Below are 23256 nucleotides of genomic sequence, written 5' to 3'. Positions count from 1 at the left end.
AGTCAGCAGCAGAACTGGGATTTGAACCCAGGCAGTTCAGATCAGCTTACCCACATTCCAAGACAGATCCTGTCTCTCTGAAGGCAGGGTTGACCTAGAAGCAGGTCCAGAGCTGTCGCTGGCACTAAAATGACCACTGCTGAGTGACTCACCGTTCTGGCCAGGTTTCCTACTAATAGTTACCTCAGAGGGAAACTTTACTCCTGACTAGAGCTGGCTGGGTCCTGAACTCACTGTGGCAGCTCTTACACACGACCAGGGTGGCTGTTTGGAATAAGTTAGTCCCAGATCTCCACCCCCTGCTTCCATAGGTTTCCAGGACCAGATGCTTTTTTTGTTTTTTTTGGTCACACCATGAAACATATAGGATCTTAATTACCTGACTAGGGAGGGATTGAACCCATGCTCCCTGCATTGAAAGGTGGCATCTTAACCACTGGACCACTGGGGAAGTCCCCCAGATGCATAATTTGCAGGGCCCAGTACAAAAGGCAAATGAGGGGCCCTTTGTTTCATAGTATTAAAAATTTCAAGGTGGCGACAGCAAAACATTGCACTAAGTGTGGGGCCCTCCTGACCCTGGGACCCTGTCTGAAAGCACTGGTCTCACGTTTACAAAACTGGTTCACAAGTGTTCAGAGCAGCAGGAAGATGTGATGAAATCCATATAGAAGGTGAGATGGTGCTGGATGTTCCTTCTCTTCCAAACCAGTCAAAGCAGGATTTCCAAGGAATTTCTTTTCATCTCAATGCAGCAGTCTGATCCAGAATGCACTTCAACCAAAATAAATCTTAGGAATCTCTTGGCCCTAGGGTGAAGTCATCTGAAGGACTGGGACTTGGGTCAACAGCTTTGTTTTGGGGTCAGGCATCTTGTTCCATGGGCTTCCCTGGTGGCTCAGATGGTAAAGACTCCGCTTGCAATGTGGGAGACCTGGGTTCCATCCCTGGGTAGGGAAGATCCCCTGGAGGAGGAAATGGCAACCCACTCCAGTATTCTGGCCTGGAGAATCCCCAAAGACAGAGGAGCCTGGTGGCCTACAGTCCAGGGGGTTGCAAAGAGTTGGAAATGATTGAGTGATTAAGCACACACAGCACATCTTGCTCCATGAACTCCAGTCTCTCCTAACCCTGCCTTTCAAACTCCTCTCTCCCTCCTGCCTCTTTCCCATTAGCCTCCGAGCCTGCTCAGATCTATTCTGTTAAAGGACAAGCCCCGCTCAAATCTCCGTGGACTCTGCAGTCCCATCCACCCACCAGATGACTCTTCCCCCCTCCACAGCCATGCTGGAAGGAATGGTGTGTCGGCCCCATTGCCACTTCCTCATTTCCAGAAGCATCCTAGCTCCCTGAAGCCTTGCCTTGTCCTCCGGGAGTTTGTGGCCTTGTCCTCCGGGAGTTTGTGGATTCCGTGCTCACTAGGTGACCTCCTACTTGCCGAGCGCACTGGTCTCTTCTCAGGCCCTATCCTTCTTGGCCCTCTGGGGCATCTGACCTTATCCGGGCTCTGCCTCTAGAAAAGGAGGATGCGTGTGGCGGTGAGCAAATGTCCTCGAAGCCCTAGATCAGGCCTGGCACATGGTACACAATCAGTAGCTGTTAGCAGGAGCCGAGACTGCTGGTGTCATCTCTAATGTCACCTGGAAACCCTTCTCCTCTGGCCTCGGTTGCTCACTCCTGTGTGAGTCTGTCTTTCTTTCTTTCTTCTTTTTTGAAAAATGTTTATATATTTTTATTTATTTGGCTGTGCCCGGTCTTAGTTGTGGCACGCGGGCTCTTCCATCCTTGTTGCAGCATGTGGATCTTTAGTTTCGGCATGCGAACTCTTAGTTTTGGCATGTGGGATCTTAGTTCCCCACCCAGGAATCAAACCTCTCTGCCTGCATTTAAAGGTGGGGTCTTAGCCACTGGATCACCAGGGAAGTCTGATATGTGTAAGTTTTTCTTAACAGAAATTTTATGTTGGTTTCTCTTTCTCCACCAGACTCTTAAGATACTGGTGTTTTCTGAGTTCTGTCCTGTGTCCACACCTTTCTTCTTCCTCTCCTCATTCTCTCCCAGCACTTCTCTCCCGATCCATAAGTTCCACACTGCCACCCAGGCATCTCCAACATCCACATGTCCTTCCTAAACTCCAGGTGTATAAGCCAGCTGCAGACTGTGGAATCCTGCCTTCACTGTGGCAGCTCTTCCACGGTGAGGGTGGTGGTTTGGAATAACTTAATCCAAGATCTCCACCCCAGACTGGATTCATTCCCTTCCTTCTCTAAATCTGATTTTCCTGCTACATGCCACCACCCCAGGGCCCAAATCAGAAGCCTGGGTGTTTTTATTGCTTCCCTTAGCTGACATCGAGTGTAGGCCCTGAGCTGAGCCACTGGGGCTGCATCAGTGTCCTGACACTCAGGGCCTGCCATGCTTCCTGCTGGTGGGAGAGACACATACTGATACACGACTCATCCTGGGACGATAACATACCAGGGTCCTAATTGTGACTGGAAAGACTGGAGAACTGAAGGATCATGAAGGATCATTAACTGAAGTTAATCAGGCAAACTGGGGCTGGGGGACATTCTGGGCAGAGGCTTGTGCAAAGGCTCTGTGGTAGAAAGAAAACTGTTTAAGAAATGAAAGGTCAGTGGGCAGGAAGGCCAAGAAGGAGGTGGAATGTGGCTCCAGGCGAGGCTTGGGAGGTGGACGGGTGCTGGATGGCGCATGGCCAGGAAGCCGAGTTGGCCGAAGTCTTTTTAGGCTCCTCCTTGCTGCTTCCTCCCACCTGCTCCCACTTCTACCAGATTCTCTCTCTTTAACCTCCTTCCTATCCTAAAGTCCTCATTGTTCACACATTAAAAATTAAAGTAGCCTCTGTTGTTGTTCAGTCACTCAGTTGTGTCCGATTCAATTTGACATTAGATTTAGATGATTTCAGGTTGTCTTTATAGTTACATCAGATACCGGAATGGGTTGCCATTCCCTTCTCCACAAGATCTTCCCATCCAGGGATCGAACCTGGGTCTCCTGGATTGCAGGCAGATTCTTTACTATCTGAGACATCAGGGAAGCCCTAAAATAGCCTCCTGCCACCTCCAAATCCATCTTTCACACTAGAGTCTTAAGCGGTATTTCTAAAATATAAATCTGATTAAGTTGGTCCTCCGGATGCACACAGTCCTCCCCTGGCCTCCCACTGTCAGAATAAAGTCCTGGCCACCTTCCTCTCCTTAGTCTCCTCATACCCACCCCAAAACCCGCTTCCCACTGGCTTTACTAAACACCCTGCAGGTCCCAGAGGTGCTGGTGGAATGTGCTTTGGTGCCCACAGGCCCTCCTCCTGTGTCTGCCTGGTGATGTCCTGCTATCTCACGTGCCATAGCTCACCCACCTCCTCCGGGAAGCTGTCCCCCCATCCCTGCCTCAAACCCATGCACGGGCCCCTCCACTTTGCCATGCATAAGCTCACGTTGGTGCATGGGTCCCACCTCCCTCCTTGCTAGTGGATGTGTGTATCTTCTCTGCTAGACTTCGGACTCCTGGAGAGAGGGGACTGGGGCTCATTTATCTTTGTCCTCTGGTGCCTCAAGACTGGGCACACATTAGGTGTTTAATAAATGTTTTCTTGAAGACCTGGTGATGAAGGAATGACATTGTATAAGCAGGTGGTAAAAAATGAAGCACCACCTGGAAAGCTCTGCATGTAGGGATCCTTGTTAAGGGTTCTGGCTTCCAGGACCTCCATGTGCCGCGTCTGGTTCTGTTTCTTCTAATAATGGAACACAGATCTCAGGGCTGCCTCCTGCTACGCCTGCCTGCCACCACCATACATCCGGAAGGGCAGGCAGACGTAGGGCAGGCAGAGTCAAGCCTCAAAATGTTCAATCTTCTAACAGTGGTTCTCAAACTGTAGTGTGTATCAAAGTTACCTACAGGGCCTGTTAACACACAGATTGCCAGGCTCTACCCCCAGACGTTCTGATCTGGTAGGCCTGGGGCAGAACCCAAGAATCTGCATCTCTAACAGCTTCCCAGGTGCTGCTGAAGGTGGTGGTATGGGGAGTACTCTTCGAGAATCTGTCTTCTAGCAAAAGGATCTGCTCTAAAAACAGTTACTCTCTGTAGTGTTGGGGAAGGAGATAAAGGAAGCTTTTTGCTTGGATTTGGTTTTGTAGGTTTTAAGAACTATTAATGTGAGATTAATGTGGATAGATGGAGCTGGTTCTACACACCTACCTCCTCCCCCATCTCCTGGTTTTCTACAAAGTGTTGCTGGGTTCACTCATCAGCTATTCAGTGGGTATGTTTTGAAGGTGTAAAATGTGTTCGGCAGCATGAGAGGTAGAGTCGTTGACATCAAGAGGAAATTGATATGAAACGGTCCTAGGAGAGGCCCTCCAGTGCAGTCCTAGCCATAATTTAAGGAAATCAAAGAAGAAATGTCCATTCAGGTGGGTAGTGAGTTCCTCATCAGTGGAGTTGTTCCAGAAAGGCATCTAGAGTGTTTGTGGGAATAAAACAATTGGATAGCTAGTTAGACCACATGACTCTTAAGATCCTGGGATTCTGTGATTAAGGGAGATGGTGTGGTGGCTCAGTGGTAAAGAATCCACCTGCCTGGGCACTCAAAACTGGTGCTCTGGGAAAACCCAGAGGGATAGGGTGGGGAGGGAGGTGGCGGGGTCACGATGGGCGGACACATGTACACCTGTGGCTGATTCATGTCGATGTAAGGCAAAAACCACCATAATATTGTAAAGTAATTAGCCTCCAATTAAAATAAATACATTAATTAAAAAAAAAATCTGCCTGCCAATGCAGGAGACCCAGGTTTGGTCCCTGGGTTGGGAAGATCCCCTGGAGAAGGAAATGGCAACCCACTCCAGTATTCTTGCCTGGGAAATCCCATGGACAGAGGGCCCTGGTGGGCTACAGTCTGTGGGTCACAAAAGAGTCAGACACGACTTAGTGACTAAAACAACAACAACAATGTGTAATCACAACAAACGACACAAATAAAATGCAGTGGAGCGTGTGGTGGGAGAGCTGCAGAGGTGGTTGAGGCATCCCCGTATCAGTACTGATGTTATTGTCCTTATTTTAATAAACACATTTGCTCCTCACTAGTAATATGCTTGGTAATAAAATGAATTTATGTCCAGTGACCCCGTAATTTGCTGTTTATTGCCCTTAGATCATTTAAAAGGTTAAATAGAAAAAGCCACAAGCAGGCCCACAGTGTGCCCCAGAGGTCTCTTTAGGGCCCATTTCCTGAGTCAAATGGAATTGAGATGTGTAGTGCCATGTTATTATTTTTTTTGCAATATTTATGTGTGCCCGTGAAGGGAAGAGAGAGAGAGGGAAGCCAATTGCAGCACTTGAATTTATAGTTACTAGGTCAACAACTTGATCACCAACTTGAATTTCAGACTCTCACCTTGTTAAGATAGTCCAGACAATTGCCAGATTCCGTAGTAGAGGTAAAGGTCAAAGTCTCTCTTTCAGGAGGGCCCAGCGCCTCCTGTGGTCTCCTGTGGTAGACCACATTGAAGCCCCTCACCCCTCACTACTGTTTCTTGAGCATCTATTAGGTGATGGGTACTGAGTGAGATACTTTACAAATGTTATTTATAATCCTTCAAGGTAAGTAGTACTATTGTCTTTTTCAGATTTAAAAAAAAGTCACATAGGGATATGTGTCTTGTTCAATTTCACAGAAAACTCAATTCGTTTTTGGAAGTCAACATAACTATGTGATTGAAAAGCAAGATAAAAGATAGGTGAAAAATTATAGACCTATCTCAAGTCTGAGTGTAGATGTAAAATTAGAAAATAGAATGCAGCAGTATATCAAAAAGGTAATACACTCTGATCAAAGAGGGTACATTTTAGGAATACAAGAATGGCTCAATAGTAGGAAGCATTAGGAAATCAATGTAATTCACCATATCAACAAACTGAAGTAGCATCATATGTTAGTAGATGCTGAAAGGCCAGCTGGTAAAATTCTCCTGTAATAAAACTAACTCAGGAATAAGACGAACTACTTAAACTTGATAGAGAATAAAACCTAGTCACTTACAGTGAATTCTAAACAGTGAATCACTAAATGCAATTTCACTACAATAGGAAAAACTTACTTTTGTTGTCTTAGAATATGGTCTTGGTGATTCTAACAAATGAATTAAGCTGAGAAGATAAAATAGTTTGTATAAATATGAGAAAGAAGAGATGACATTATCTATTTTTGCAGAAGGTTATAATACTTGAAAAACCCAAGAGAATCTATAGTAAGAAAGGAAAAAAAAAGTTGCTCGGTTGTGTCCAACTCTGAGATCCCATGGACTGTACTCTGTGAAGCTCCTCTGTCCGTGGAATTCTCCAGGCAAGAACACTGGAGTGAGTAGCCATTCCCTTCTCCAGGGGATCTTCCCGACTCAGGGATCGAACCCAGGTCTCCTGAATTGCAGGCAGATTCTTTACCATCTAAGGACCAGGGAAGAAAGGAAATCCCACCAGAAATAATGAGAGGCTGGTAAGAGTGTTGAGTCAAAGCTCTTCTCTATACTGTGGAGGTCATGCAGCTGGTCAACCTTGGCATCTGGAAGTGGGATTTGAAACCATGTTTGATGATGAAGCCTGTGCTCTTTCCACCTTGTGAAGTGTTTACTCTCACAGCTATAACCCAGGCTTGTGAAGGGAGAGTCTCTTAAAGCTGCCAATTTCAGCTGGTCCAGCAGATTGGGTGGTGTTTGCTCTGCTGGGGAGAGGTGGGGGCAAGATGAGAAGGTTGGCGCAGGATTTTTACTGGAAGACCCTCAAGACTTCTGCTACCAGCAGTGCTGTCCCTCCAGGGGCTGGGATATTGGGCTTTGTGGTGGGGAGGGGGGTGACAGTGGTCTAGTCTTAGCCGTTTAGGTGCTGAGCAGCCAACCAAGGGAGCTGTCCCTTTCATCTTTTTGGCCCCAAGAAACCATATTTGTGTTGCTTGTTGCCCTTGTCTCCTACTGTCCACTTGAGTGGTGGGGCCTGCTGGGACACATTTTTAGAGATTTGGGGTATCAGAGACTCCTTAGGCCATCTAGGACACAAGCTCTTGGCTAGCACATCTACCAAGGATGCCTCGGATTTATGGTTTTCATGGTGGAAGTGGAATGTGTTTTTCTGTCACAAAAATCACTGAGTGATACATCAAAAATATAATCCACATAAAGCTTTTGTACTTCATACAGAGTCAACCACAGGGTGGCAGAAGGAGTACTGCACAGGAGTCCAGGAGACCTGGGTTCCAGTGGCTGGCTCAGCCATAGCTAGCTGCGTGTTCCCAGACACATCACTTAACCATGCTGGACCTTACTTGCCTCATCTATATCACGGTATATTGGATGAAATGAAATAGACTCCGGTCTGTGCATGCTAAGTCGCTTCAGTCAGATCTCACTTTATGACCCCATGGACTGTAGCCTGCTAGGCTCCTCTGTCCATGGAATTCTCCAGGAAAGAATAATGAAGTGGGTTTCTATGCCCTCCTCTAGTGGATCTTCCTGACCCAGGGATTGAACTTGCGCCTCCTATGTCTCTTGCATCAGCAGGTGGGTTCTTTACCACTAGTGCCACCTTGGAAGCCAAAACAGACTCCTAATGCCTTTTAACTTCAAAGTTATACTAATGATCACCCTTCCCATGTGCCCAGCTCTGTTCTAAAGTGCTTTGCACAGAGATTAACTCATCCTAACGACTCAAGAGTGAAGTACTGTTATGGTTCTCATTTTCCCCCTGAAGAAACCTGAGGCACGGAGAGGGACAGTGACTTTCCCAGGGTCTCATAGCTAGGCAATGATGGTGCTCTTACTCAGTTCAACTACTGTGGTTTTTTTACCTGGGTCCGTGCTATTATAGCGCTGTTGGTCTGTCCATTGGGGTGAGGGGGGTTGGGAGCGGAAGACATTTTTTCAAGGAAACCCAGCTCTGGGGTGGATGGATGAGCCACTGCCTGGGAGATTGATGGCAGCGGCTGCAGACATTGCTGACATTTTTGTTTTCCTTTCTTCTTTTCCTCTCTAGTCTGCGGCAAGCGCTACAAGAACCGGCCGGGACTCAGCTACCACTACGCTCACACTCACCTGGCCAGCGAGGAGGGAGATGAGGCTCAAGACCAGGAGACCCGGTCCCCACCCAACCACAGAAACGAGAACCACAGACGTGAGTTCCCGGGTGTTGGGTTGGGTGAGCGGTAAGGTGGATAGGCAGGGCTACAAGCTTTCATTTCTGTTCACCTGTGGGATCGTCTGCTGGCACCTGTTGGTTGGTCTCAATGACCTGTGGTGAGCTGGCCATTTCAGCTCCCCAGCTACCCCTGTGGGTCAGCGGAGCCCCAGGCTTAGAGTGGGCTGAGCAGGGGTGGCACACTGAGCTCTGCTCCCAGAGGACAGAAGGTAGGTGTTAAGGCCAAGGGAAACCTCCTTACCTGGCCATCGTCAAATGCCACACCTGGCAGTCTTTTTCTGCAGCTCCAGAAGATCCATTCACAGCTGCTGTTCTGAGTTGGCCAAAGCCCTGGGGTGTGTCAGTTCAGACAGACCTTCCAAATGTCTCCTTGGCCACCAAGAGACACAGGATATTCTTGATCCATCATCTTGGCTCTTATAGGGTCACAATTTGGGTAAAAAACTACTGCCCTAGAATTTCCACACTCTTCTCTTGAGCCCTCAATCAGCAAACATGACCTGGGTGTGCTTGTCATTTGGGATGTTGGGCTCTGGAGAGACAAAATGACCCTGAAATTTGCGTTTCCATTTCTATTCTTTCTTTCCTTCTTCAGCTTCCAGTTATGAATTAGAGAGTCGCAAAGGGCTTAGCATTCACCACGTGACTTCCCTCTATGACATTCTTTATGGCTTCTGGACCCACCCCAAACTCAGGATAGGATGGGATGATGGGATCTTTAGGGCTTGCTTCAAAATGTGAGTCATTCTAGGATCATGGGGTGAGGAATAATTGTGGACATGCCATGTGTTTTTTATTTTGTTCAGAAGATTTTGTGGTAGGGGTTCCTATAGCGAACAAGTCAATGTAATACAAGGGATCAGACCTTTAAAAATATTCAGATTCTAGAGTTTGCGGGTGACTCCTGTGCATGTCAATCAACTCAGTCAACTGATGTCAATTGACTGCCTTCATCCAGTATTTGAAACAATGAACACACATTGGCCAAAACCTTTCTTTGGATTAGTCTGGGTTCTCCCCTAACCCCCAACCCACTTTCCCCTTGTAGCATTGCCTTCTGTCTTAGTTTCTTCAGATTCCCCAAACAAAGTACCAAAGACTGGCTGGCTTACCAGTGATTCGTTTTCTCACATTTCTGGAGCTGGAAGTCCCACATCAAGGTGTCATCGGGGTGGGTCTCCTTGGAGGCCTCCCTCCTTGGTTTGCAGGTGCCCGCCCTCCTGCTGCCTCTCATACGGTTATCCTGTTGGGCACATGTGCTTCTGAGGTCTCTGTGTGTGTCCAAGTTTCCTCTTCTTATAAGGACACCAGTCAGATTGGATTAGGGCCCGTCTTAACAGTCTCATTCTAACTTTTGCTTTTTCATCATCTCTTTAAAGGCCCTAGATCCAAATATAGTCGTATCTTGGGGTGCTAGGGGTTAGGCCTTCAACACATGAGTTTGGGGGGGACATGATTCAGACCATAGCATCTTCTTTAATTCTCACTCTCTTTCAGAATTCAAGCCCTTCGTGAACCTCTCTTCTGGTGCAAGCTAGACCTTTTATTTTCTCACCAACTGTTGTTATCCGGACAGAACCTGAAAGCAGGCAGGAGGTGCCCTCCTCTGCATGTCAGCTTCTGAGTATCCACGATGCTGAGGTCTCTGCCTGCTCCCTGGGGAGAGGTTCCCTTGGTCCTGTCACCCTTATCTTCCAGAAAGGAACATATATTGACCTGTACCAATCAGTTGGGTTTTGCATTCTGCCATCTCTCCTCTCCTCCTGTCTCTGATCTAAGTGGCCAAGACATAGCTATTGTCTCCTGCCTCTAGGAGGCCATGAGTGCTCTCCTTTGATTTGGGTTGCTATCTGGAAGGTGTTGATTAACAAAGTTTGCTCTCTCTAAACTATTTATCAGCTTGGTGTTATTTCCCACTCCCCCCAGTGCTGGCTTGTGGGCTGGCCTGGTGACTCAGTGGTAAAGAGTCCACCTGCCAAGGCAGGAGACACCAGTTTAATCCCTGGGTCGGGAAGACCCCCTGGAGAAGGAAATGACAACCCACTCTAGTATTCTTGCCTGGAGAATCCCATGGGCAGAGGAGCCTGGCAGGCTACAGTCCACGGGGTCACAAAGAGTCAGACACGACTTAGTGACTAAACCACAACTGGTGCTGGCTTATCTCTCCTTTAAGGACTTCCCTGGTGGCTCAGTTGGTAAAGAGTCTGCCTGCAATGTGGGAGACCTGGGTTCAATCCCTGGGTCGGGAAGATCCCCTGCAGAAAGAAATGGCAACCCACTCCAGTATTCTTGCCTGGAGAATTCCGAGGATAGAGGAGCCTGGTGGGCTACAGTCCATGGGGTCACAAAGAGTTGAACACAACTGAGTGACTGACACTTTATCTCCTTTATGGTAGTGGTGGTTTAGTCACTCAGTTGTATCTGACTCTGCAATCCCATGGCCTGTAGCCCTCCAGGCTCCTCTGTTCATGGGATTTCCCAGGCAAGAATACTGGAGTGGGTTGCCATTTCCTTCTCTAGGGGATCTCCCTGATCCAGGGATCCAACCAAGGTCTCCTGCATTGCAGGCAAATTCTTTACGGACTGAGCCACGTGGGTATATCCTTTAAATCTCTTCTCAAATGTCAGGCCGTTTTGTTCCTCATGCCGCAGGGTTTGGCGTGCCTCTCTTTGGTCTGGATCTTTTGTGTGTGTGTGCATAGTGATGGCAGCCACAGAGGAGGGTTCCTTGTGACCTCCAGGTATACTGTGGGCCCCAAGTGGACCCTGGGGTTCTCCTCCTTAGCCATTCCTGTGGGCCCCTCCCAGCTGTCTGTTCAGTTCCAAGGTGGGCATTGGCGCCTGTTATTCTCTATCCACTGGGATCTCCTCACGCTGTCTTGTGGGTCGTTGTCCTTATGTCCTCACCATGAGGCTGGGCAGCCTTGCTTAGGGAGGAAGCTGCATCTTTTCTCCTGGATGGAGACACATCCCTGAATATCCGGCCATGTGTTCTCCTCTCTTGGGGGGTTTGCCAGCGAGCACTCTTGTTCCAGCCCCGTTCCATCCCCCTCCTCTCATCCTGCTCATGAGAAATTGGGTTCTTCATAAAGGATCATACAACTACTGGAGGGGTTTAAACTGCATAGAAAACCAACAGCTGTTGCTGGGCTCATCCAGGGCCTTCTCACAGGAGGAAGTTTCTAGAACCCTCACAAGCACCATTTTGATGACATCTCCTCCCAAGGCCTCTGAGAAGTCTATGATTAACTCTTATTTTACTAGCGGGGATGGGGGAGATGGGCTGTGGCAGAGATACCCTCAGTGTCCACAGAGCCCTCCCTCCCCTCTTCCCCAATTTCTCTGGATGAATCCAAGAGACAGCGGCTCTCTTCCCGGGCTCCCTGCACACAAACACACGGCCTGTTTGCTGCTCCGAACGTGTGCTCTGTTCCCTCCCACAATGGCCCTGGTGAGCGGCCCCCTCACCATTTTCTCATGCGCTCTAATTGCCAGCATCATTAATACCCAGTCATTAGCTGCTCCCACTGTTTGGGGTGGGGGTGGGCGCCCATCCATCCTGCCCCTAAATGTAACAGGGGCTGTGCGGGGAATCGAAGGTGACAGCTCGGCAGCATCCCGAGGTCTCAGCCTGTGATCCTCCCTTGGCAAGGCTTTTGGAGTGGGGGCGGGAGGCAGGAGGGGCTCATCCCCAGTTCCCCCAGGAAAGGTTAGGGATGCCAGCTAGGTGGGAATGCTGACTTTTCCCTCTTTGAGCAGAGCTGCAGGGGGACCCCAGCTGCTTGTGAGCACAGGGCTGTGGGAAAAGCTGCCCTTACAGACGCTGGAGATGTCACGGGCATCTGCCTTTGCACCACCTGCAGCCGCAGAGACCTTTTGACTTTGGTCCTCCTGCTGTCCCTTGCTCATTCCCCCAGCTGCGTCTCCAGCAAAGCCCATTGCTCGTCCATGCCGTTGCTGAAAGGGCAGAGTGGAGTGCTGGAACCGGCTCTGATTGCCCCCTGCCCCCTGCCCCATGCTGCCCTCTGCTGCCACTCCTCCGTCCTCCCGCCCCCTCCCAGCTCTGCTGCCTTTGTTCCTCTCCTAGGCTTGCATTTTCTCCTGAATATATGCTGCGTGCCTCCCCGGTACATCTGTCCCCTTTGCCATGTGCCCTTCCCTCTCTGCCTCAACTCCAGGCAGCGCAGGACTGTGTGGAGCTCAGATACCCTTCCTTGGGAGACAGGACTTTTCTGATGGGGTCCTCCCTGCCTGAGCTGCCATCCTTCTCCTCCTTGTAGGAAGCTGGATTCTTCTTACTTCTTCTATTAATATTTCTCTGACCACCTTCATCTACTTTCTTCTTCTTTTTTAAAAATATTTTATTTATTTATCTGGCTGTGCTGAGTCTTAGTTTTGGCACGTGGGATCTTCGATCTTCATTGTGGCATGATCTTTAGTTGATGTGGGATCTAGTTCCCTGACCAGGAATCGAACTTGTGTCTCCTGCATTGGGAGCAAGTCATCTTAGCCACTAGACCACCACTAGACCCTTTCATCTACTTTCTATGAATGCCAATCACCACGTGTGCCTATATGCATACATACAGATACACACACACACACACACACACACACACACAGACGGTATTTATGTGAATAGATGGAGGGAGGGTTTGGGCAGGTTAGGACTCTGAGAGCTGCCACTCAGAGGCGTCCTGTCGTGACTCTGTCAGTGCCACCTTGGTAAACAGGGTAGCAGCAAGAGCACTGGGTTACAATTCAAAACTCCTTTGACACAGGCTCACAATGTCAAAGCTCTATCTTCTTTGCACAGTGGTAATCTATTACAGATGATGTTTTCAAGGTGCCTTTCTTTGGGGGTGGTGTGGGTATGGGCATTTCTGAGGTCGTGGACCTGTATGAAAAAGCTGTGTGAATAAATTCAGTCTAGTATATTAATCGGTCCATCCATCCATCTATCCATCCATCCACCCATCCATCTGTTGGTTTAATGACCATGTATCAAATACTGTCTTGGTCCCTGTCCTTGAAGAGCACACAGTCGTGAGCAGGACTGTGTAATAGGGTTTGTATACAATCTGGTGAAGGAAGCCAAGGGCTCAAGAGCACTGCACACTTTCTACTCCAACGGCAGCAGTGCTCCAAGTGTGACTTCAGCATCACCTGGGAACTTGCTGGGAATGCAGTTTTTTGGCTCCACCAGACCTTCAGAAACAGACTCTGAGGGTGCTGGTCAGCAATCTGTGGTTTTTTTTTTTTAATAATTTTATTTATTTATTTAATTTATTTTTTGGCTGTGCTAGGTCTTTGTTGCTGCACGCGGGCTTTCTTTAGTTGTGATGAGCAGGGGCTATTTGCTAGTTGGGGGCCGCAGGCTTCTCGTTGCTGGTGGCTTCCCTTGCTGCAGAACACAGCCTCTAGGGTATGTGGGCTCAGTAGTTGTAGCTTCTGGGCTCTGGAGCACTGGTTCAATAGTTGTGGCACATGCGGCCTTAGTTGCTCCACAGCACGTGAGATCTTCCCGGATCAGGGATTGAACCCATGTCTCCTGCATTGACAAGCAGATTCTTTACCACTGAGCCACCAGTGAAGCCCCAGCAATTTGGTTTTTAAAAAGTCCTGCAGGGCATGAAAGCTTCGGAACATTAGAACATTTAAAAAGCATGAGGGGATTTGCAAAGGCTTCCCTGAGGAGGTGACCTTCAAGGTAGCCCTTGAAGAATGAGGAGAAATTGACTGGGTGGGAGAAAGCTCCCCAGGCACAGGGAACTGTGTGCACAAGGGCAGAGGTGTGAAACAGCATGTTGCGTTCAGACAATTAGTAGTAGTTGGGTTTGACAGTGGTGTTGGAGAAATGGTGGAAACATGTGCAAGGGCCACAGCTTTAAGTATCTTCTCTGCCAGGTTGGGTAGTTGTCATCCTATAGGAAAAGGAGACTTTATTTTCTTGGGCTCCAAAATCACTGTGCATGGTGACTGCAGCCATGAAATTAAAAGACACTTGCTTCTTGGAAGGAAAGCTATAAAAAACCTAGACATCATATTAAAAAGCAGAGACATCACTTTGCCAGCAAAGGTCTGTATAGTCAAATCTATGGTTTTTCCAGTAGTCATGTATGGGTGTGAGAATTGGACCATAAAGAAGGCTGAGGCTGAAGAATTGATGCTTTTGAATTGTGGTGCTGGAGAAGACTCTTGAGAGTCCCTTGGACTGTAAGGAGATACAACCAATTAATCCTAAAGGGAATCAGCCCTGAATATTCATTGGAAGGACTGATGCTGAAGCTCCAGTACTTCGGCCACCTGATGTGAAGAGCTGACTCATTGGAAAAGACTCTGATGCTGGGAAGGATTGAAGGCAAAAGGAGAAGGGTGGGGCAGAGGATGAGGTGGTTAGATAGCATACTGACTCAATGGACATGAATCTGAGCAAACTCCAGGAGACAGTGAAGGACAGAGGAGCCTGGCCTGCTGCAGTCCACGGGGTCACAAAGAGTTGGACATGACTTAGGGACTGAACAACAACAAAGAAAAGGAGAACCATGACTAGAAGTAAGAATAAATGATTTATAAAGAAATACATGTGGCACATTATTAATTGTTGGGCTTCCCTGGTGGCTCAGCTGGTAAAGAACCTGCCTGCCAATGTAGGAGACACAAGAGATGAGGGTTTAATCCCTGGGTCAGAAAGATCTCCTGGAGAAGGAAATGGCAACCCACTCCAGCAGTCTTGCCTAGAAAATTTCATGGACAGAGGAGCCTAGCAGGCTATAGTCCATGGGGCTGCAAAGAGTTGGACAAAACTGAGTATGCATGCATGTGGGTGCGCCTGTGCTGCGCACACGTGCACACACATACACACACACACACACACACACACACACACACACATTATTAATGGTGGTATGGCATCTCTTTCTTATTTAATAGCATAAATGATTGTAAAATGTTCTCTACAACATACTTGGAGCTTCTATGAAGGAAATATGTTTTAAAGCATGGAGCTATAGAATTTATTCCAAGCCTATGTCTCAGGTTCCTGGCATGGAAGTTGGGTTGCCCTCAGTCCCAAGAGGGCTCAGTCTTCTGTTTAGTAGTGGTGGCCTGGCATATAGCTAGGCTCTCAATATCTGCCAAGAGAAGAAAAGTTCCCACCCCAGTGTGCCTGTGGAGGGCATGCTGTACTCTGCAGAACTGAAAGAGGAGAGCCGAGTTGATTAAGGGTAATGTCGGCTGATTAGATAATCTGAAAATTAGCCTGATAATGTGCAAATTATCTAAAAGAAGCATATGATGTCATTGCCACACTGATGGGGAAGATGGAACAGATGTTGGTCTTCTGACATCTCTGTCCTCTAGCATATGGCCCAGGGGCAGCGGATACAGCTTCAAGAGAGAGAGAGTGAAAGTTACATTTTGCATGAGCTTAAGAATTTTGGATCACTCTGAAAGGTGCCTGAGAAGCTTTATAACCCACACAACCCACCCTACCACTTACCCAACCTTGATGCAGGAAATTCAGGCTTTGATCCAGGGCTCTGTCTGAAAAAGTGAGCTGCTTCTAGCTCCCTAAAGAGCAAATTTGGAACACGGGTGTTCCTTAGGTGAATTATTATTTCACTGAACAGTTTATAGATTCCAAAGCAAAGAAGAATCTGAGGGATTGCTCTGGCCTTGAAGATATACTTGTAGTCAGCTCTCCAAACCTGTGGATCATCCATACTCTTGGACCCTGTGGCTGAGAAAATGGCATTGGCACTGGCTCAGCCTGTGTGTGAATCATGACCTGGCCACCTTGCCATCTTCTGTGTGTGTGGATGTGGGTCAGTTACTTACACTTCTCTGATCCTTTGTTGCCTCATCTGTGAAACAGAGAGAACCATCTTTCTGCTCCTGTGGGGTTGTTGTGAGTCTCCAGGCGATGTGGGTGTCTGGCACCTGGCCCTCTTGCCAAGAGTGCCTACATCCTGCCTCAGTGCCCTTCAGGCCAACAGAACTTGTCCAGACCATAGATGGATGATCTGAGTCAGGGTCTGTCTGTGGCCATGCAATGCTGAGAAACTGACTGCTTATGGGGGTCTCACTGGCCTCAGGTGAAACTATCAGAGTCTGACCTGGTCCTGGCACAGCCTTTGCTAACTCTTAGATATGGGACACCAATCCTTCCACACAAGCTAAACATGAGTGTTTATTGAGCACTTGCTGGGCATACGCCCTCACGGGGCCAAGTGTAACTGGGGCTCCCAAAAGACAGAACATGTAGTCTTGGCCCCAGGAAATGAGATGGATTTGAGACACCAGGTAGGAGGAAGCTGTGGGGTGGAATCTAGCCAGTGTCTGGCCCTGAATTTCCCATCCTGTTTCCCCAGCTCACTTTCTGTGAGCCTCTTGTTTCTCTCATATCTTTGGCCTAATTACCTAGAATGTTTAGGATTGAAGAGTTCCACGTCCTGATCAGTGACAAGGACAATAATACTTGCTGACATTCCTTGAATGTGTCAGACACTGTGCTAGGCATGCCGTGTTTATCTCATTCATTCCTCACAGTAACCTTGTAAGGTAGGTGCCGTGTCCCCTAGAGGACACCAAGGCACCTAGAGACCAAGGGATGTGCCTTTGGACACGGAGCATGAATGTGAATTCTCCAGTCATGTGTCGCTTCTTGGGAAAGCTTATTTATTACTGTGATCTATTTTTCCTGCCTTTTCAGAAATAAAATTGTTTTACAGAGGAAAAGAAAGTGAGAAATACATGGTGGAATACCTAATGGTGCCAGGCACTTTATACGCATCATCTCATGTGACGTCTGCAAGTCCATGAGGCACATGCTTCCCTCTGATTTTATGGATAAGGAAATGGAGGCTCAGAAAGGTTTAGGAACTTGCCCCAGGTCACAGAGCAAGATGAGAAGTTGAGATGTGAATGTGCTTAATTTGGACACCATTCAATTATGTCAGGACACTGGAACCCCAAGTGATGGATCCTAGTCTTAACCTGGGATGTTTGTTGTGGTCCTACTGATGACCCTTAATTTTCCCCTATAGGTCAATTATCAAGTGCATCATATTGCATAGTGGCTTTTCAAAAGAAATGAATGTATTAATGGGCAATATTGAAGTCAGCCTGGGCTATATAACAAAACACTATAGACTGGGTAGCTTAAACAATAGGAATTTATTTCTCACAGTTCTAAAAGTGTCTTTTAGATGGGTCAGTGTCTGTGGGGACTATCTCCTTGGGTTGGAGATGGCTGTCTCTTTGCTATATCCTCACATGGCCTTTTCTTGGTACATGTTGCTGCAGGGCCAGGTGAGCTAAGTCCCATCAGTTTTGTCTGAGTCTTTGTGACCCAGCGGACTGTAGCCCACCAGGCTCCTCTGTCCATGGGATCCTCCAGGCAAGAATACTGGAGTGGGTTACCATGCCCTCCTCCAGGGGATCTTCCTGACCCAGGGATTGAACCTGTGTCTCTTATATCTCCTGCCTTTGGCAGGTGGGTTCTTTACCACTGGCACCACCTGGGAAGCCCCACAAGTTGGTAGAGAGAAGCAAACTCTCTGGTGTCTCTTCTTATAAGGACACTAATCTCTACCACGAGGGCCTCATCTCTCAATGCCATCACACTAAGGGTGAAGACTTTAACATGTGCATTTTAGGGAAGAGACAATTCAGGCCATAGCAGGCATATTTAATCTTCAAAACAAACTTCAGCTATTTATGACGTTATGTGGAACCTCGTTTACAAATTCTGCTTGAGACTTGTAAATGAATTTTGCTCTGGAAGAAAAAGATCACGCATCTCTCAGTTCAACCATTTTCCTGCATCTTTCTCTCTCATTCTATGTCTCAGTCTTTCAAAGTTCTTTTTATGTCTTTCTGGCCTTGTTCTTTAAAAAGGTAATGCTGTACCTAAAGTGAAAACCATAGGACTCATCCTTGGCTCTGTTTTCCTTCACCACCCGTATTGGCTCCCCTTCCAAAATATACCACAAATCCGTCTCCCTTTCTCTATCTCCAACACCACCAGCTTCAGCTCCTGCTTGGATCACTGCAACTTCTTTATTAGTCTCTCTGCCTTTATTCTTACCTCTCATAGTCTCTTCTCCATGGAGTAGCCAAAGCGGTCTTTTAAAAGTATAATGTAGATTATGCCATGCCATGCTCTCAAAACTTTCATCATACTTGAATACAATCCAAACTCTTCACCTTGAGGGCCCACATTTTTGCCTCTCAAAGTGTGGTCAGCAGTTTCAGCACTGCCTGGGACGCAGGTGACCAACTTGTCCAGGTTGGCCGAGGACATTTCTAGTTTTAGACTGAAAGTTCTGTGCCCTGAAAACACCTCAGTGGCAGGCACCCTGGAGAGTCGGCTACCCTGTGGGGGAACTTATAAGAAATGTGGATTCTCAGGCCCTCCCTGGGCCTATGAATGCTAATCTGAATTTTAATGCGATCCCTAATTGATTTGTTTGCACCATACTCAAATTTGAGAAGCGTTGGCCTCCAGGGACTGCCAACCACTCTGACTTGACTTCCCTTGGGTGTGTGGTTATACGTGCCTGTGGCAAGGTAGTATCAGGTGGGCCAGCTAAGAGCCCCACTGCCTGGGTTCAAGGCCCATGTAGCTTGACCTTACACACACTTTCTTGTGCCTTATCACCTGTGTGAAATGAGGACATTTATGCATCTGTTTGTGCTCAGTTGCTTCAGTCCTGTCTGACTCTTTCGACCCCGTGGACTGTAGCCCACCAGGTTCCTCTGTCCATGGGATTCTCCAGGCAAGAATACCGGAGTGGGTTGCTATGCCCTCCTCCAGAGGATCTTCCCAATCCAGGGATTGAACCTGAGTCTCCTTCATCTCCTGCATTGCAGGCAGATTCTTTACCACTGAGCCACCAGGGAAACCCTAATGCATCTATACCACAGGGTTATGCAATGGTGAAATAAGTGAATTCATATACAGTACAGCAAGATGTGTATGACGCAATGTGATATGTCTGTCACGTGTCTCATTAGAGCTGTGGTCCTCCAGCTTGAGCACATCAGAAACACCTGTTCCTTAAACACACACACACTGCTGGATCCCACCCCAGAATTTTGGATTAGGTAGGTCTGGGGTGGAGGCCTAGAATTTGCATTTTTAAGAAGTCCCTGTGCGAACCACTGCCTTAGGGAGGTAGAGCTTTCGAAAACCGCTAAGCAATCAGTGTTTCCCTTTAATTCTTTTTTCTTTTGGAAGGACTGAATCACGTAACCAGGCATAATGAGGCACTGTTAAATCTCGGGGAAACTTGGTTTTCATCCTTTTCCTAGGACTCTGTCCTACCACAGGCAATGTCTGTGTGGCTCCCAGCACCCGCTTCCCGGCTTGCTTTCTGGGTGTGGTCCTTGTCTGGGCCCTTATCCCTGGGCTGGCCTGCCCGTCAGCTCTGTGGTCCTTGACTCTCTCCTCCTGCTCAGGTCTGATGCTTGGAGCTCATCTTTTTCTTTTCCCTGAGTACTGTTTTTCAGTCTGAAGGACACAGAAAATGCTGGTCCTTGGCAGACCGATGGGGTTGACAGGCCTGAGTCCCATGGAGGTGCTGGTGAGGAGGGGTGGAGAGGGGCAAGGCAGAGAGGAAGAGAGGAAGGGGGCTTGCTGAGTTCTGCCATCACGATAATAATATCCTGATGAGTGAAGCGGACCAGGCTTCTCCTGCTCGACAGCACTGGGATGGGCTGCCGTTCTCTCAGGGGAACGATGCCACTTCATTCACAGCCCTTCTGACATCGTTCCTCTCAAGTGAAACATTCTCCCCCTCAGCTGACTCGTTTGGTGGCAATAACAAGTTGCTACACCAGGGCACGAACTGACCACATGACCTGCTGCTGGAAAATGGAAATGTCTCCTTGTGCTTTTCCTTAATCAGCACCGAGAAAAGTAATCCGTTTTGCTTTGTCTTTTTCTCACTCTCCCGAAGCCTCGGTGACAGACCCTGGGTTGCTGGCCTAAGGCTGGAGCACAAAGGACAGTACTGTCGGGTCACGTGACCGTCCAGTCAGAACTGGGGACGTGGGGTCCAAACTCACGGCAAATGGCAACTCTAGTAAACACATCCATTAAGATGGAGACGTCAGTGTGAACAGACACATGCTTTCTGATTCTACGGCACAGTGTCTTGGAGTAAATATTTTCGAGGTCTGTGTCTGACGGTTTGAATCTTGTTTTCTATAAAGACAGAGGGAAGAAGACGGATATGAAGAAGGTTGGGATGACTGGCATACACTTAACATTTTCAGGAAGATTCTGCAGCCACCAGAGCACATAGTAAGTTAGGGCCTAATATTCTCAATGGCTACTTCAGGGCTCCTGGCAAGACAGCAAACATGGGGTTCAAGGGGCCCTGGGGGCCAGCTTAGACTGGGAGTTCTTAACTCCTTCCTTCCTGGCTTTCCAAGAAATGTCTAAGGGAGAGGCTTCCCGCAGGATGGCAGACCTGTTGACTTTCTCCACCACTGCTTTATTCTCTCTGATGCCCCACCCCGAGTCTTTTATGTCCCCAGTTACAGCCAGGACTGATTCTGGCAGTGCCTTAGGATGGTCAGTCAGTGCTCAGGAGACACTTTGCATCCCCTGAATTCCTGATCTTTGACTTCCCTTTTCCTGACAGTTGTTTTTTTTCCTCTCCCAAAAGCCTCTGTGAAGATTTGCCCATCCTTTCATTAAGTATTTATTGTCAGCTCTGTGTCAATCACCGTGTTAGGTGCTGGGGATTCAGAGATTAAAGACACTGCTCCTGCCCTCAGGGAGCTCACGGCTAACATGGAGAGAGACGCGTACACAAATATGAAGCAGGAATGAAAGGCTGAGTTCCTCGGGGTTTGGAAAATTTCGTTTTTCTGTCTCTTCTTTCACCCTATTATAATCCTCAGATAATAGGCCTAAAGGGGGCCTTAAGACGACATCTCGTATATTCTCTTGCCTGTAGATGGGCACACATTCAAACAAACCTGGGCCAGCGACATCTTCCCACATGCAGAGGCCTCTCTGGAGAAGCCTGCTCCTCCAACCAGACCTCCACCTGTTGAGCCGCACTCGTGTCCAGCTTTCTGACAGCAGTGTGCTGCCGTTTCAGCTCCTCCTATTTCCCGTTGTCCTTAACAATATGGAGTCTGGCGACTTAGGTCTATCCATAAACCCGAAGACTTATTAAATCAGCCCTTGGCCTTCTCGTCTCCAGAAGGACTAATCTGGGGGCCTGGAGTCATTCTGCCTTAGCAGCACCTCTCCCAAGTCCCTGCCACACACTCACGCTGCGTTCAATGCCAGGTGGCAAGATGGCGCGTGAGGACTGGCGGCCATGTGATGAGTGGATCCGGGTGTCTGTTTTCCGCTGGGCTCCCTGGCTGCCCCGTCTTCGACATTCATGGAGGAGGGCATCCTTCATCTTCCCTCTGGAGCCGCGGGGTGGGGACGGAGTTGCTATTAGGTGGCCAAGAAGAACCAGCCTGAATGGAATCCCAACATTTTTATTCCTGGGATCTGTGGGATTTATTTTTTCATCAGTTCTAGGGAAGCAATGAAAAAAAGGTGTCAGACCTTGGGGATAATTTATATGAGTAAACACGTAAGGAGTAGGGTGAGCAGGAGCATGAGAATTAAGGCCATTTATCCAGGCTTGGAGGCTCTGTGTGCCCTCTGGTCCAGCCTTCCCCGCAGTCTTTATCTCATCACTTTAACCCTCTCCTGGCTCTGCTCCACTTGGGCCCGGCACGGATCTCTTCCCAGCCCCAGCCTTCCGCCGCCTCCCCCTCCCCTCCCGGGTACCTCATTAAAGGCTGGGTGGAAGGGAGCAGGCTGCCGCGGTGGCCTCCAGCTGAGGCCTGCTCACTGATTCTGAAGGGAAGGCACGTTGGCTCCCCCCTACACCTCCCGCCCTGTCTTTGCAGCTTCCTCCACTAGCCTGGCCTGTTCAGTGTGCCCTGTATGGCCAGCCGGGGGCCGCCTTCCACCTTCTCCCTCTTTGCCTCATGCTTCTCTTTAACTCCGTCCTCTGAAGATGCGCTCTGAGCAGCCACATGGCACCAGGCTAGGATGCTTTACACTTGAGAGATGAAGTAATAACAGGTGGCAAGACCAGAGGCTGCCGGAGCCCAGGATTCCGGTTGCCATGGCAACATGTCAGACCTGTGGAGGGATGGGAACTGTCAGCCGTGGAGGGTGGTGGGGGAACGAGGGAGGGGTAGGGGGGTGCAGAGAGGCACAGCGCCTCCTGGAGGGCTCTTCTCCCTGCCCGCCCTGGGTTCCTTGAGCAGCTGCACCGTCCTGCTAGCTGGCCCTGGCTGGACAGCTGCAGGCCTGGACTGGGGTGGGGCTGGGTGGTGGGCATGGAACAAGGCCCCGAGGCTGTGAACCCTGGCAGGCGGTCGGAGCATCTGCTCGGGATGTGAAGTCATGCTTTTGTGGATGTGCCATGGAAGAGCCTGAACTTCCGGCTGGCTTCCTCTTTCCCTAGGACCCTAGGGAGGAGGCTCTGGTCTTGGCGGAAGCAGGTGAAGGGCTGTTGCTGGTGGCCAGCCTGTGGCCTCCACTCATTCTTCTCCTGAGTGGCAAGCGCGTCACTGCAGAAATCAGACCGAAAGAGGGGCCAGACAGCCCTGTCTTGGTGGGAGTTCAGTGGAAGGTTTGGGGCCTTGCTCGCCCTTGCCATGTGTCCTGGCTGAAGTCGGAAGTCCTGTGATGTGCTCCTGTGCTCTAACACCTTTCCTGAAGGATGGCTCACCCTTTCCCCAGTGTGCTGGTGGGATTATTTGGGACCTGGTTTCCTTTCTCTTGATTTGTTTTATCTGAATACCCCCTCCCACCTTCTGTTATTATTATTGTTTTGCATTTTTTCATGAACTTTGTTCCTGATTTCCGTTTTTTTCCTTTGAACTTTTTAAAGTTACCCCCCTCACCCCCCAGCTGAACCCCTGAACTCTCAAAAGTGTTAGAAAATGTTAGTCACTGTCACGTCTGACTTTTTGCCACCCCATGGACTGTAGCCCACCAGGTTC

General features: G+C 48.7%; 1 protein-coding gene across 10 annotated transcripts in view; it reads left to right on the top strand.

Annotated features, from left to right (window-relative positions):
- DPF3 (double PHD fingers 3) overlaps nucleotides 1-23256 on the top strand; it is a 279584-nt gene that overhangs the window by 193108 nt on the left and 63220 nt on the right. For all 10 annotated transcript variants that reach the window (XR_014059241.1, XR_014059242.1, XR_014059243.1 and 7 more), the window contains one exon: nucleotides 8056-8193. Coding sequence is in view for 4 of the 10 variants with exons in the window: in XM_081508946.1 (XP_081365072.1) it covers nucleotides 8056-8193 (138 nt within the window). In the remaining 6 variants the exon portion in view is untranslated. The remainder of the gene's footprint in view (nucleotides 1-8055; nucleotides 8194-23256) is intronic.

This window comes from Giraffa tippelskirchi, chromosome 7 (genome assembly GCF_054371585.1).
Source record: "Giraffa tippelskirchi isolate mGirTip1 chromosome 7, T2T-mGirTip1v1.2.pri, whole genome shotgun sequence".
NCBI lineage: Eukaryota > Metazoa > Chordata > Mammalia > Artiodactyla > Giraffidae > Giraffa > Giraffa tippelskirchi.
Note: the sequence above shows the minus strand (reverse complement) of the source record. Positions and strands in the feature narration are given on the sequence as shown.